The sequence below is a fragment of the Cnephaeus nilssonii genome, assembly GCF_951640355.1.
Source record: "Cnephaeus nilssonii genome assembly, chromosome: 6".
NCBI classification, from domain to species: Eukaryota; Metazoa; Chordata; class Mammalia; order Chiroptera; family Vespertilionidae; genus Cnephaeus; species Cnephaeus nilssonii.
The window spans coordinates 70,245,014-70,260,535 of record NC_137077.1 but is presented as its reverse complement, the minus strand read 5'-3'; the positions used below and the strand labels follow the sequence as shown (position 1 = coordinate 70,260,535).

At 37.2% G+C, this 15,522-nt stretch overlaps 2 protein-coding genes across 8 annotated transcripts in view; both read left to right on the top strand.

The window, feature by feature from the left end:
- OSBPL8 (oxysterol binding protein like 8) overlaps positions 1-3,770 on the top strand; it is a 190,175-nt gene extending 186,405 nt beyond the window's left edge. For all 7 annotated transcript variants that reach the window (XM_079773455.1, XM_079773454.1, XM_079773457.1 and 4 more), the window contains one exon: positions 526-3,770. In XM_079773455.1, the coding sequence (XP_079629581.1) occupies positions 526-658 (133 nt within the window). In that variant the 3' untranslated portion in view covers positions 659-3,770. The remainder of the gene's footprint in view (positions 1-525) is intronic.
- Positions 3,771-6,857: 3,087 nt separating this feature from the next.
- BBS10 (Bardet-Biedl syndrome 10) lies at positions 6,858-11,233 on the top strand. The gene is made up of 2 exons (XM_079773536.1): positions 6,858-7,093; positions 7,489-11,233. The coding sequence occupies exons 1-2, from the start codon at positions 6,909-6,911 to the stop codon at positions 9,464-9,466; spliced, it is 2,163 nt and encodes a 720-aa protein (XP_079629662.1). The 5' UTR covers positions 6,858-6,908; the 3' UTR covers positions 9,467-11,233.
- Positions 11,234-15,522: the final 4,289 nt, after the last annotated feature.

The following is a 15,522-nucleotide window of genomic DNA, read 5'->3' as shown; positions in this document are numbered from 1 at the left end:
AGAAGCAGTTAGGGTGGCATGAGGATATTTTAAACTCACTTCATAACTAAATTGACATTTTATTTTTATTTGCATATGAAATGTCCATAGAGCATTCTCTAAGTTATGAACGTCATGAAATCTGTTACATTATTTTTTCCTGGGTAATTTAGGATTTTTCTTCAATTCCACCTGTCTTCCGAAAGTAAAGATAAAGAACTTTAGTGAGCCAACTAAGAAGCAAAATTTTTGTTTTAAAGCCACTGTAATAACAGAGAAGGTGATATATTTCTATATCATCAAACTAATAATTATGTTTGATGCACAGCATTAAGTATATATTTGGTACAATGTGGAATATAGATTTAGACAAGACCTAATAATAGCTCCACATAGCATAATTAGCTCCTTGTTCAGGCAGCAGTGATTGAGATAGTTACTTTTGTTACAGTAATTAAGTGCTCTGTGGCCATATATGAAATTATGAGTTCTGTGCTAACATTTTTCACAAATAATTTAAAAATTTACTGTTCCTTATTTTTGTAGAAATATTACGGCTCTTCGAAATCATTTAGTTTCAAGCGCACCTACCACGGATTATTTTTTGCAACAAAAAGACTACTTCATCATTTTCCTCCTGATTTTTCTTCAAGTTGTAATAAACTTCATGTTTAAATAGCTCTTTACAGTGAATCAATGAACTGGAATGATCAGATTCGGCCTGGGATCAATGTTCAAGTTGGTTCGGTTTTATTAATACATCACTATATTTCGAAACAAAACCTTAGAGATAAATGCAGAGTTGTTGATCTTTCATACCTTTTATCCTTAACCTGAAACGAGCTTTTCTGTTTGGTTATTAAAGTGAGCTATGTGTTACGTGCCAGAACATTTCTAGCTTTTGTGAGAATGTGTCTACATGTGAGTATAATAAATCCACATGTATACACAACTGTGTCTTATGTATACCTGATAGTAAGTAGTCTTTGTATTCTATAATATGTTCTGAGATATAGCACTAATGGTCATAACAAAAATGTTATCAATATTATAAATATATGTGTAGTAACTTTTCTTCATAACAGGCACAAACTTTTATCAATAAGGAATTACAAAATAGAAAATGATGGGATAATAAACATATTATAATAATAGTTCAATACACTCTAGTGTTTAAAAAGTAATTTCCCCAATAAATAAATCATTTTCCAAGCACCCAGCTCAATTGTCTTCTTAGATAAAGCAAGAAAAAGAGTGGTCAAAATTGATATATTGAGAGACATGAGGTGGCAACTTGCTTTTTTTAAAGTTTACACAAGATTTTTTTTTTTTTGGACCCTTGAATTTAATATTTATAGATAAAGGTACAAATGTATACAGGTGTATATCAACATAAAAATGGTATACAGCTACTTGGATCTGTTGATTGTATCTTTCTTCTATCTGTATAATACTACCTTAAGCACTTGCTGATAAAAGTGTGGTCAAAATTGGTTGCTGTCCTTTTTTCTTATTTTTGTTTTTTTTTAACTCAATCTGATAATGCAGGCCAAATTCTAGAGATATTTATATGGCAGCAAATTTCAGCCTTTTTCATCTTATGGCACCCATAAACTAATTACTAAAATTCTGCAGCACACCAAAAAATATATATTTTGCTGACCTGACAAAAAGTAGATATAATTTTGATTCATTTACACTGAACAGCTGTTGTATTGGCTGTCATTTTTTATTTGAAGGAAAAAGAGGTCAGTGCCCCTGACTAAATAGTCAGATATTGCATGTTTTAAAAATTCTTGCAGAAAAAAAAAATCTGTGGCACACCAGTGTGCCTGCCACAGCACACCGGTTGAAAATTGTAATCTTAAGGCATATAAAATGCTGATAATTCATGTTGTTTTTTTTCATTATGAAGAACTTACTTTAGCTTTCATTTAGACTCTAGTGTGCTCAGTGAATAAATAGGAGAAATTATAACCAACATTTTACTTCAAAAGCCAAATAAAAGAAAGATGCTTTGTGTGGTGGCATTTATGTGTACAATAAAATTGGTTTCTTTAAAATGTGCAATAAGTTGAGCATCTAAGAAGAGCATCAAGTTCTGAAGTTTAATTTTTTATTCTCCTTGGTTCTTAGTAACTTCATTCTGTTACAAAACCATAATTCTTCAGGATTTCTTTTCAGACAAACTTTTCCTACTTTTCAGATTCATATTTTTACTTTGTTTTTTACATAAATGTAGTCCTCAAAAGCAATTTTTATAAATATAAGATAAGCTTAGGAACATGTTCTAAGACATACCTTAGAAACCTAAAAATATCAATTTTGAAAATAAAGGCAGAATAATTGCTCTGGCTACATTTGCCTTTGACTAAGAAGAGACTGTTAGACACTAGTAAAATTACAATCAGCTGTTTAATGCCATGATAAATATAAAATCAAAGAATGGTTGCTAAATTATGAAAATTGAAAATTATAAAGAGCCTGCTTCCCCCTCTCTCCCAACCATTATAGCTATCTTAAATATTCTAAGGTTTTATGAAGAGCCATTTCCTGTGTATTTTTGGCAAAACAATGTATGTGCATGTAAAACGTTGTTTAAATTGATTAAAACATAAATAAGATGTACCTATATCTAGTATAAGTATAGGTATAATGTGACTACACTAGAACAAGTGGGGGTTTTTTGCTTGTATTTCATTCTTGTCAATACAATTTTTGTACTCTCTGTTACCAATGTTATGCTCAACTGCCTATTCACTGATATATATTTTGTAAATATTGTACAATTTGATCTTTTTTATGGTTTAAATTAGTATTAATTTATATTACATATAACTTAATTGGCTGATCACAAAGTCATTTCACCATTAAACCCTGAAAACTTAAAATTTTTGTTGATAACCCCCTTTTGGGGTTTTAGTCTTATCCGCTTGTGGGTTATTTACACTTGGTCTAAATAGTGTTTATTTGTATAGGTATCTTCTAAGACTGGAAATGTAGTTATTTTCTTTACTTTTTTTATTTTCCTTTAGGGCAGATGTTATGGGTTCCGATTACCCAACGAGTCAAAAACTATTTCATGAGAAAGCAGGGTTACTTATGACTGTTCCTTATACACTAAAAGCATATATCTAATCCAAAGGTCTTCTTATGCTTTTAGTTGTATGAGTTCCTTTCTGCAAACTGAACACAAAACTCAGGAATTGGTGGCTTAGTTTTAGATCAATGCTTATACCAGGTTTAGTATGTGAATCTTTTAAAACACAAAATTAACTTTGTAGTTAGCCTTATATGTTATTGACTTTGAATGTTCTCTACCTGGAATTGCTCTTCCTTCACACATGGATTCATAAAAATTGTGATTTACAGTTCTCAGTTGTCTGAGAACTTTATAATTATTTCTATGATTTAAGATCTTATGTCCTGTTTATTTTCATTCGATCAAAAACTGTATTTTTTCACAATTTTTGAAAATTTAGGTAATAATTGACATGTGCATTTCTATTTTGGTTGTTAAGTGTATTATGCTTTCAGTTATTCACCATTTAATGAGGGGTAACTGGCCCAGGAAAAGACAATAAACAGGGCATGTGAAATAAGTAAGTTTCAGCAATAGATATTTACTGTATTTCATGTCAGTACTTTTTGTTTCATTTATAAAGTGTAAACTTTGTCACCATTCCATTGAAAAAGTTGGCCTTGTAAAATACAACTCTCATTTAGTAGTATCACGCTTTTGTGCCTTTAAGAAAATACTTTTACTCATTTTGTGTTACAAAACTATATAATATGATTCAAAGTGTTTATAGGCTTAAGTGTCATAAAGGGTCATTTCTCTTTGTCACCTTATTTCCTTTTATATAGCTAAGTATATTTCAATGGTAATGCTGTACTTTTATAAGGGTTTGTTTATTTACCTATTTCAAATATATTCTTCACTCTCAGACATCATTGAAGTAGACTTGCGAGATTATTCTGAGTATTGTAAGCAGTGCCTTTCTGATGGAATTCACACTGTTTTGGGTGTCAACTTGTGCCATAAATACACAAAATTCTGTGAAAGGCAGTTTTAACTTTTTGAAGACTATCTTAGTCAAATATTTAAGAAAATAAATGTATAAAATTCCATTTTTCCAGTGTTTAGCATTTCTAGTGAGCAGTGAATATATTTTGGGGGTTTGTTTGACATAAGGTGATAATGACATTACTGTTGAGCCAAATATGATGCTATAAATTATTTTGAATTATGCTAAATGTACAGAACTAAAATATTAAAATTAGCACTTATACCAAATTTTCCAATTTGAACCGATGGTGGGAGGTGACCCACACAAATCACTAAGTTTACATTTCAACTTCTGATTACATGGAAAAGGAGATTCTTTAAAAATATATAATCTGCCACTATTATGTAATTTGGTTTCATTTTGTTTACCTATCGTGTGAATTTAGTATATTTAATTTACTTTTTGTTACTCTTAATATAGTTTGTTTTGTTACAGTTTTTATTTGAAGATGGACTATTAAAATTGTATAGGACCAGTATCTCCTTAATATGATTCACATAATTAGAAGAGCCACAAGAACCCCATGACAAAATGAATGTGAATATACTTTCTAGAAAATTTTGTCTTTCTGTATTTATCATGTAAAATTATTTTAGTATTATAATATTATAATTTATTTAAAGAAAAATGCCACAAAACATTTGAACTGATGAGCCACAGAATGTCAGTTGAAAATTTTTTTCACTTTTTAGCATGCTAAATATACATCTAAGTTAAATATTTTGATTGATGGCCACTTATAAATTCATACTACCACTGGTCAGTTTGTATAATAGAATAAAAGTATGTTATCTGCAGTGTAAGTAGAGCACACTGTCAAATTCTTTTCCTTGAGGTGCATCGTAAATGTACAGATAGTCATAGGCTACTGTTTTGTAATGTATTACATTTCTAATCTATTATTCCTAACCTATTATTATGTGTGCAGAGACAAAGAATTGAATTTTTCTAATGATCTGTAAAATTATGCTAACTTCTACAAGTAGGCATTCTAAATAAAATTTTTAAAAAGCAAATTGTGATCATATGACTTTGAATATAACACATTAAATTACTTAGTCCTAATTTTTTAATTAAAAAAAAATTTGATGGGTGTAGTTGTGAAGGATGGTGCAGAGTTTGGAAGGGATTTAACAGTTAGAATCCCTAATGCTTGCTTTACTTGGTACTTTATATTCATTTCTCTTTGAATACTCATAATAACCTTAAGGTAAGTGGAAGTTAACCCGATTTTAATAGAGGAAGAATCTGAGGCTCAGAGAAGTTAAATGATTCCAAAAGCTTCATAGAATAAGGGTAATAACAAGCACAAGTTTGGATCCAAGTCTGACTGCAGCATCCATTCCTTTTCCACCACTTTTAAATGTTTGGAATAATCCTCTACTCCAATCTTTATTGAGTAATGTAACCCCTTTGTGATGGGTAGAACCAGAAAAACAAACACCTTACTATTAAAGAAGCATACACACAAAACCCACATGAAAAAGTTTTTTCCTCTTAAATCACTTATATGTCTATAATGACATCAGATAAGTTCCAAGAAATGACTCTTCCCTTGGTTTTCCGCATCCTCTTGCCCTCCCTTTCTTGCTCTCTCCTCAGGGTCCAGTGGCTTCTGGCTAATAGTCCGTTGGTTCTTTCTTATTAATTGGGGGTAGGGAGGGAAGGGCTTATAGCTTATAGAACATGGGAATAAGGAGCAAGGAAAACAGCCCCTCACTGTTCAACCTCAATGAAAAGATACAAGATACTTTTCTTACTAATATTGGCCACACTCTGGGATGTCCGGAGTTATGCTATTATCCTAATTGATTCTTCTGCACCTTACAGAATACCCCTTTCTTGTAGAGAGAGTAGGTCCATACAGGTGACATGTCACAGTAATTTGGTGGGTGAGCTATTAGACTGCTGAGTGCTTAGAATGTGCTGGGCACCATGCAAAAAGGCGCTTTGTAAACACTCACCCTCCTCAAAACCTTGAGATTTTTTCATTTACATACCTATTATCTCCATTTGTTTAAATCTGAGAGATTTTGGAGGCAGAAATAGTTACTTGCTGGCAGATAAATGATCCCAGATCTAAATCTTAAGCCCATGCTCTTGACCACTTCATCTGAGTGTTTTAATATGTAAAAGAGTATGTTCCTTCTGCCTAACACTATGTTTCTCTTTCCTGCCGTTGGATTGTATCCAGTAAATGTTAGAGCACTGTGTTTTTAAAGCATACTATTGACGACTAACCAATGTGGCCAAGTATTCACGTCACCTCTGCTAAAGTTCAAGAAAATTACGGTGGCTGGCATTCCGTAGTGATGCCTGAGTCCAGGAAACGCTGCAAAGCACCCTGCGAAAAGCAGAAAGAAAGCCTGCAGCTTGTGACCCTACCCAGGCCCCCGCCATCTATCCTGCAACCCCAAATTGCTTTCGTGAATGCGGAGAGCAGCTGATGGGTGTGGGTTCAAGGCAGAGGTTTTGCCGCGAAACGACCAGGAGCTTTGAACTAGCCGAGGTCGGCCCCGCCGCGTCCGTTCCCTCCCTCACAAGGGCTCCACTACCTCGCCGACGGCGGGAGGTGGCGGCTGGAACCACCGGAGGGGGCCCCATGCACCCAGCGACCCGGGGAAGGGCCAGCGGTTCCGGGCAGGGGCAACCCAGGAAGTCACCCCGCTTCCGGATCTTCGCGGGCTACTGGACCGCAGCGAAGCCAGTCTGAAGAGCAGTCTCCTCGCCCAACCAAGAAGCCGAGCTGCCCCGGTTTCCGGCGTCCTCCCCGCCCTTTCCGCTTCCTGCCAAACCGCGCCCCGCCCCCTCCAAGCCGCCCTGCGGTTCTGCAAACAGCCCGCCACGACCCGAAGGGCTATGGCTGCGGCAGGGTCTGTGAAGGCGGCGTTGCAGGTCGCGCAGGCGCTGGAAACCATCGTGAGCGGCTGCGTGGGGCCCGAGGGCCGGCAGGTCCTGTGTACGAAGCCCACCGGCGAGGTGCTGCTCAGCCGGGACGGAGGCCGCCTTCTGGCGGCGCTTCACCTAGAGCATCCCCTGGCCAGGTACCCGCGTCCCACAGTCCAGCCCCGAGCGTCCCCTGACGGTCACCCAGGCCATCTCCCGGGACGCAGTGCCCCTGAGGCTGTGCTGCCGGGGAAATGACTTTGGGTGAGACCGGTGTGTGCTCAGGGCGAGAGCGCTGCCCCAGCGAACACCATACTGGACACCAAATCTTACCAACTCTTAGCGTTTCTCACTCCTCCCCGCCGCAGCCAACCCTAGAATCTAGGACTGGAACCAGTAACTTGGAAAAGGAAAAACTAAAACTAAGGACACACCAAAGGGACAGCACTCTCATTTTATGCTTACAGCTGTGAAAACATGGTTTCAACTTGACCTAGATGTAGGGAGGCAGCCCACTGAAAATCTGAGTTGCTTTATTTCTTTTTTTGTACAGGGTGATGGTGGCATGTGTTTCCAGTCATCTAAGAAAAACAGGAGATGGTGCTAAGACATTTATTATCTTTCTTTGCCATTTGCTCAGAGGACTTCAAGCAGTCACAGACCAAGAAAAAGATTCTTTGATTTCCAAAAATATTCAAACTCATGGAAGGCATTGGAAAACTTGTTGTCGGTGGAAATGTATTTCCCAAGCTCTTCTAACATTTCAGACACAAATATTAGACTACATTGTGGACCAATATTTGAGTAGACACTTTTTGTCCATCTTTTCTTCATCCGCTAAAGAGAGAACACTGTGTAGGAGCTCTTTCGAGTTGCTCTTAGAAGCATACTTTTGTGGGAGAGTGGGAAGAAATAATCACAGCTTTATCTCACAGTTGATGTGTGACTACTTTTTCAAGTGTATGCCTTGTGAAAGTGGGTTTGAAGAAGTATTTGAGTTAGTGGATGACTGTTTTGGAGAGCTGAACGTTGGAGTCACTGGCCTTCCTGTTTCAGATTCCAGGATCCTGGCTGGGCTTGTGCTTCACAGAGACTTTTCTGTGTACTGTCCAGCAGAGGGTGACATAAGAATAGCGTTAGTAACAGAAACCATTGAGCCTCTCTTTTCAACTTCTGGATCAGAGTTCATTCTAAATTCAGAGGCACAGTTTCAGGCATCTCAACTTTGGATTATGGAAAGGACAAAAGCAATAATGAAAAGTTTACAGAATCAAAATGTAAAATTGCTCCTATCTAGGGTGAAACAACCAGACGTAGTTATTTATTATGCAGAGTTGAATGGCATATCAGTGGTGGAATGTTTATCATCTGAAGAAATTTCTCTTATTCAGAGGATCATTGGTCTTTCTCCCTTTGTACTGCCACAAGCCTCTTCACAGTACGAAATCTCGTGCACTGCTTTGGTGAAATTTTGTAAGCCCCTTATCCTTAGATCCAAAAGGTATGTTCATCTTGGCTTGATTAGCACATGTTCATTTATACCACACTGCATAGTTCTTTGTGGACCCGTGCAGGGTCTTGTTGAACAACATGAGGCTGCTTTACACGGAGCATTTAAAATGCTTCGGCAGTTATTTAAAGACCTTGATCTGAGTTACATGACACAAACCAGTGACCAAAATTATCTATCAAGTCCTCTTATTTATAAGAATAGGGAAAGTAATCAGTTACCAGATATTGTTAATGGCTCAATACAGAGGCCACATCAGGACCCAGTTGAAAAGAACGAAGGTGAACTGGCAAAAACTCACACATATTTAAAAGTATATTCAAATTCGGTAGTTCCAAGTGTAGAATTAGAAACATATATTTCTTGTTCAACACCAAAAGTGACACCAGCGGATACACACCAGACAGATGAAGTGAGATGTTTATCTGCAAACAAAACCAGGATAATTGATGACCATGATTTGTTTATTGATGGTGATCCTACTACTGAGTCAACAGCAGAAAACCCTAGAATAGAAGCTTCTTATGAAAATTTATCGATCACAAAAATGGGTGGAAAGGGAAGTATGTTGCCAGTGAGATGTAAGTCATTGGAGATGGGTACTTCCCAGAGCTACTGTTTCTCATCTATATCAGCAGGTTGTGTTTTGCCAGTGGGTGGTAATTTTGAGATCTTGTTACATTACTATCTTCTCAACTATGTCAAAAAATGCCAGCAATCTGAAGCAACCATGGTTGGTATGATAATAGCTAATGCACTTTTAGGCATTCCCAAAATCCTGTATAAATCTAAGAAAGGAAATCAGAGCTTTCCACAAGTATATGTAAGAGCTCTCCACGCACTGCAAACCAACCAACCCATGGGAAGCAGTCAGACAGGTTTGGAATCGGTATCCGGTAAATACCAGTTACTAACTTCAGTTCTTCAGTGTTTGGCAAAAATTTTAACCATTGATTTGGTAATCAGTATTAAGAGACAGCCTCAGGAAATGTATGATCAAGAGTCAGAAGAAGCGCTATGAAGTTGGAAAGTCTTTATTAAACAGTTATAATCTAACTCAAGCCATAAAGTAAAGCAGGCATATGACTATTGATTCTCAAGTCAGTTCAGTCTAGGTAGGAAAACAGCATAATTTAAAAAGTCTTCAGAGGAAGTACACTAAGAGGCCAGCACACATTCAGACACAAATATTAGATTGTTACGGAACAATTCTGAGGATAGAATTGAAGGAAGCTAAGACCTGACTATGTGTTCCCCCCACACAGACACTTCTTAATGTCCCTGTGTTTCAGCTCCATGTCAGTCTGTTTGGGGGAGGGAGTTTCATTAGAGCACCTTTTCACTCTCCATCTCTGTTCCATCGCCTGTCTGTATTTAGTTCATAGAATCATTTAATCTCAGATTTGGATGAGGTCTTCAAATGCCATCCTATTTTAATTGTTTACAATATATTATTTACTTCATTTAAAATAATTACTCATGATTTCTAAAGCAATGAGTACAAAATCTATTCCTTTCTCAAAAAACATAAATTGATTTTTACTTTCATGTGGTCTCTTGTTTATTTCCATTGCATTGGAAAGCCTAAAGAGTTTCTCACCCTCCATATGCCATTGAATATATGCTACTCAGAATAGGACTCTGTGCACTGTGAACATATTTTCATTTTTGTAGTTGAAAGTTAATTCCAGAAAGGATATGAATTCATACTTTAACTTTTCCCTGGCCCCTAAGAGCTTGTAAAAATAATAAATGTTTTTGCTGGTTTCTTCTTGTACTTGGTGCATGGCCAGACGTTAGTAGTAACAAATAATTTAAGAATTACTTATTTCGAATGTGAATTTTAAACGTTTTTATTTTATTTGAAAGGTTTATAAATGCAAGTAATGTGCATCTACCCTTGAATAAGACAGTGTCTTCTACTTTTAGTTCTGTGTAACACCCACGACAATGTTGTGTTTATGCCAAGTACTTAGAAGTGTTTGTTGAATAAAACTGTTATCTTTAATCTGTTCTCCTAAGTACATATTTCCAATGTAGTAATTCAACAAATTCTTGATGAGGCTTACAATATGCCAGGTGCTGAATAGACCCCGGCAAACAAATACTGTAGATATGGTTCCTGCCTTCACGCACCTTTCCTCAAGGGTGAATGGATAGATAGTGACACTACTTGGGTTGGGATTAAATTTAGGAAAACTGACTTTTAAAAATGTAATTACAGGTAAACTTAAAAAGTGGTGACTAATAATGTATTTAAAAATTATAACATCCTATAATGCAATATCTCATAGTCTTTTACATTAAATATAAATTATTTTATAAGGTTTACGTCATAACATTATTTCTGTGAATAAATAAATTAGCTCTATTTCTTATACTGAACTCATAGTTATGTGAACCTACTATAAAATTGCTGTATACTTTTTTCCACTTACTTTTTTTTAATTGCCTTTCAGGTCATTTGATAGTTTTGCTTTATTATTATTTTGTTGTTTTTTTAAATACTTCTCCATCATTGAAGGCATTCAAAGACTTTTCCAGACATGCCCATTGCCTTACGTATGGTGGGTGTTTTATAGCTGTGAATTACCACTAATTTGGGAGCCCCTGTGTAAGCTGGGTACTGAGTCTTTGTATATTTGGCACCTGGTCTACTATCTGGCACACAATGTCTGTTGAGGAACTATTTGGTGAGTGAGTCATTTGATGAGGTCATAATTATTTCTATCAAGGTTTAATGGAAAAAGAATCTGGAGGGAGTAGAAGGCAAAAATGTAGAAGAGATGTACAGAAAGCAAATTTTTTTTAAATAAAAAAATCCTTTAAAAATTGTGGTAAGGCTTGCTTTCATGGGTTATAGAATAACACCAGGGAGTTTCTATCATTGGGTTAGATAGAAGAGCACTCTTAAAATGTAATTATATCGTACTTAAACCCTCTTCCACAAAGGATTTGAGATGGCCTGCAATAAGAACAGACAAAATTACAAATTTGAATAAAAAAAAATTAAGGAACCAAGACCAAAGACAATGTAAAGACGATTAAAAGTCAGGACTCTCTGGCCGGTTTTTCTCAGTGGTTAGAGCATCGGCCCATGGACTGAAGGGTCTCGGGTTCTATTCCCAGTCAAGGGCATGTACCTTGGTTGCAGGTTCCATACCCAGACCTAGTCAGGGCACAAACAGGAGACAACCAATATATGTGTCTGTCTCACAACAATGTTTCTCTTCCCCTCCTTCCTCCCTTACACTCTCTCTAAAAAAAAAAAATAAAAGAATATTCTCGGGTGAAAACTAAAAGAAAAAAGTCAGGACCATGTTCCTGTTTTCTATTGCTGTATAATGAATAACCTTAAAACTTACTAGATTTGAATCACTAGTAATACGTCTCTTATTTCTGGGAGTTGCCTGGACTTAGCTGTACATCTCCCACTGTATTCTGGTTGAAGTTCAAGGGGAGGGAACACAGGCCCCACCAATGGGAAGAGTGCAATATCATGTTATAAGAAGAGCATGTGGGATGAGATATATTGAGGCTGCTATCTTTGAAAGCTACAACCTGCTACAACATGGGAGAGAAAAAGAGGACAAATATATGTATTAACTTCTTAGCTGAGTTTTTAATTATTAAGTTACATCTTAGTCCACCTCCCATAAGCACATATTCTCCAATAACCTTTATGAACCTCTTCTTTTCTTTTTCTTCATTGGGTCAGCACAAGCCTTTTTTATCCCCAAAACAATAGGTATTAAATAGTTGAATTTGAACATCCCTGAACTGTTGTAGCTAGAGGAGCTATGTAATCATGTTAGAGTCATGGTATCCATATTTCAGACTAAAAGGGAAGTGGGAAAGGAATGTAATTAGAGCCTGAACTTTGATCAGAAATTACTCATCCCCTCCCAAAAGGAATATGATGTCTTTCCCATCACCACAGGACAACAAAGAACACAAAAACAATAGCTCAGAAACCATATATACAGGGTGTGGCAAAAGTAGGTTTATAGTTTTGAGTATGGGAAAGTTTATGGTTGTATTAATTATTGTATCATTTCCATATGAACAACTATAAACCTACTTTTGCCCCACCATGTATGTTTGTGTATGTATGTACTTATTTATTTATTTTCCGTGGCAGCAAGAGATTGGTAACAACCCAAATTCTAGACGATGCACAAAATAAATGGGTAGTGACAGTGATTTGGGAGGGAAACATGCACAGGGAAGAGGTGGGAGAGTGAATTCTCAGTGTGTACTTTATACCATTTTTATTTTTAAACCCTTTGAATACCATCCAAAAATGAAATAAAATTTAAAAGCTGGATTAAGAGCAAGCACATAGAGAATACTCTCCAAATAGTAATAAAGTAATAGGGATTCTGCTATAAAGAAATGCAAGATCAGCTTGGAAGGGAAACTACATGAGCAGCACCGGGACAAATCAATAGAACTTTGAAAAGGTTTATCACCTAAAGAGGAATATTCTCTTATCTATGCCTGGGTTGAGGTTTTCTCACCAGTTCTGGGAACATTCCTTCTTTGCGGCTACTGTGAGCTAATGAAAAGTGCCAGCAAGCAGTGTGTTATTCATTTCCTCAGGGAATTTCCAGCCCTGGGTCTGTTCCTCTTATGCAGACTGACCATCAGCTTTTGTCAGCACACTGGGAATGGATCTGTCTCAGGGGCTGACTCAAACCACACTTGTGAGTGTGATCAATTGATTTACAATGAAAACTGTCCTGAGAACTAGAATATTCCAACTTCATCTGACCAATCTTTCCGTTATGGATAGACTGATACGGGAAGTCAAAGTAATAATCAAGTGGTTACTCAGAATCAGAAGAGAAATCCATTTAACTTCATGATCCACCCCCCAGTCTGTCCGTGTGTTCAGTCCTGATCCTCTTCTCCACGTATACTTGCTTCCTGAGGGATTCTGTCCATGACCCGGCTACCACTACATGCTGATAATTCCAAATTGTTTCGTTCCAGCCAGTCTTTTCGCTGAACTCCCAATTCATTTATCCAACTACCAATCCAGTCCCCACTGGGATGCTCACCACCATGTGTCCAAAACAGAATTGCTATTTCCCATCTCCTAAACCTTGTCCTTCCCCTGCTGTTCCATCTCACTTAATGTCAATACCGACCTCCCACTTGCTCAGGACAAAAACCTAAAAGATAACTTGACTCCTCTCTTTCCTTCACATCCCACAACCAATCAATCTGTCGGCAAATCCTGCTGGCTCCACATACAAAGTAGATTTCAAATCTGCCTGTTCCTCACGATTGAGAAACACACCAGCCCAAAACACTTCATGTCTCGCAGCAGCCTCCTAATGGTTTTCTTTGCTTCTCTTACTTTGTAGTTCTCTAAAGTGAACTACAATGTTTTATTTAAAAAAAAACATTTCCTTCCAATGTTTTATTAAAAATTTTTTGAACCCACAAAAAAGTTGAAAAGTACAATGAACATGTACATGCCCTTCATCTAGATACACCAATTACCATTTTACTCCCATAGTGCATGTACACGTGCACGTGCACACACACACACACAGAACACACATTTTACTGAACTATTTGAGAATACGTTGTAGATATTATACTTTATCCCCAAATACCTCAATATGTATTTCCCATGCACAAGGACTTTCCCCTACATGACTGATTCTTTTTATATGCAAATCATGTCATTACCCTGCTCAAAGTCCTCCAAAGGTTTTTCATTCACACAGAATGAAATCCAAATTTATTATTGTCTATAAAGCTCTGCATGATCTGTCCCTTGCCTATACCTTAACCCTCATCCCCTACCATTCTCCCTCTAGCTTTCTCCCCACCAGCTACACTATACCAGTTAGGACAGGTTATGCCATAGTGAGGTAACAACTCTAAGCCTCAGAGACTTGAAACACAGAAATTTCCTTTTTTTGTTTTAATTTTGTAAAATTTTATTTGAAAGAGAAAGAGACATCGATTTGTTGTTCTACTTACGCATTCACTGGTTGATTCTTGTATGTGCCCTGACAGGGGATCGAACACACAACCTTGGTATATCAGGATGATGCTCTAACCAACTGAGCTACCCAGCCAGGGCACACATTTATTTCTTGCTCACATTCATATCTATTAGGGATCAGCTGGGGACTCTGTTCCCACACTGTTTTCTTCCTCACTCTTAGTTTCAGGCTGATGGAGCAGCTGCAAGCATGTCAAACTTACAGCCAGTGGGCTGAGGCATGCGGCCTGCTGGCCACAAGTTTGACATGTTTGATCTAGAACATTTCCATCACCATGCCAGAGACACATAAAAATTAAAAAAAAAGTGCTCTAAAGGGCCTTTCACTGGGTCTCTCTATTGATGGTACATGTCATTTCTGCTCATGACTCCCTGTCCAGAACTCACCACATGGCCCACCCATCTACAGAGGAACCAGGCAGTGCAGTCCTACTTTGTGCTTGGAAGGAGAGACAACCAGAACATTTGACAAACAGCACCAACAAGTACAACACTAGCTGCCTTTCTGTTCCTTGAATACACACAAGTTCATTCCAGCCTTGGCGCTTTCTACTTCCTGATCTGGCTCCTTAGAATTCTCTTCCCCTCTGATCTTCAGGTAGCTCACTTCCTCACTTTATTCCTGTGTCTCTGTTTTAATATCACCTCCACAGCGTTACCTTTCTTGACCTTTCCATGTGACATAATGCCATGTTCCCTCGTTCAATCTCTATCTTCCTTCCCTGTTCCTTTTTTTAAAACACTGACCTCATGTTATTAGAGAGAGAGTGTGTGTATGTTTATTGACTGACTCTCCCACTAAAATGCAAAGTCCATGAAGACTCTGACTTATTCATTTCCAGCATGTAGGATAGTGCCTGGCCTAGTAGGCACTCAATAAAGTTCAATGAATCAATGAATAAATAGGATGGGACCCACTGAAAGACTGACTAAGCTTCCCTTCTCCTCAGCAGTGATTGGATTGACCAAACCAGCATTTGCCTCGGTGACTCCATTTTTGTTTGTTTCCAATGTGCCTAAACTCTAATGGAGAGTTTTTTCTCAAAATACCA

Bases quoted from the DNA above. Each gene is read 5' to 3' on its own strand.
- BBS10 (XM_079773536.1), top strand. From the start codon at position 6,909: ATGGCTGCGGCAGGGTCTGTGAAGGCGGCGTTGCAGGTCGCGCAGGCG. The intron at 7,094-7,488 runs GTACCCGCGTCC...TTTTTTGTACAG, and splicing joins CTAGAGCATCCCCTGGCCAG to GGTGATGGTGGCATGTGTTT.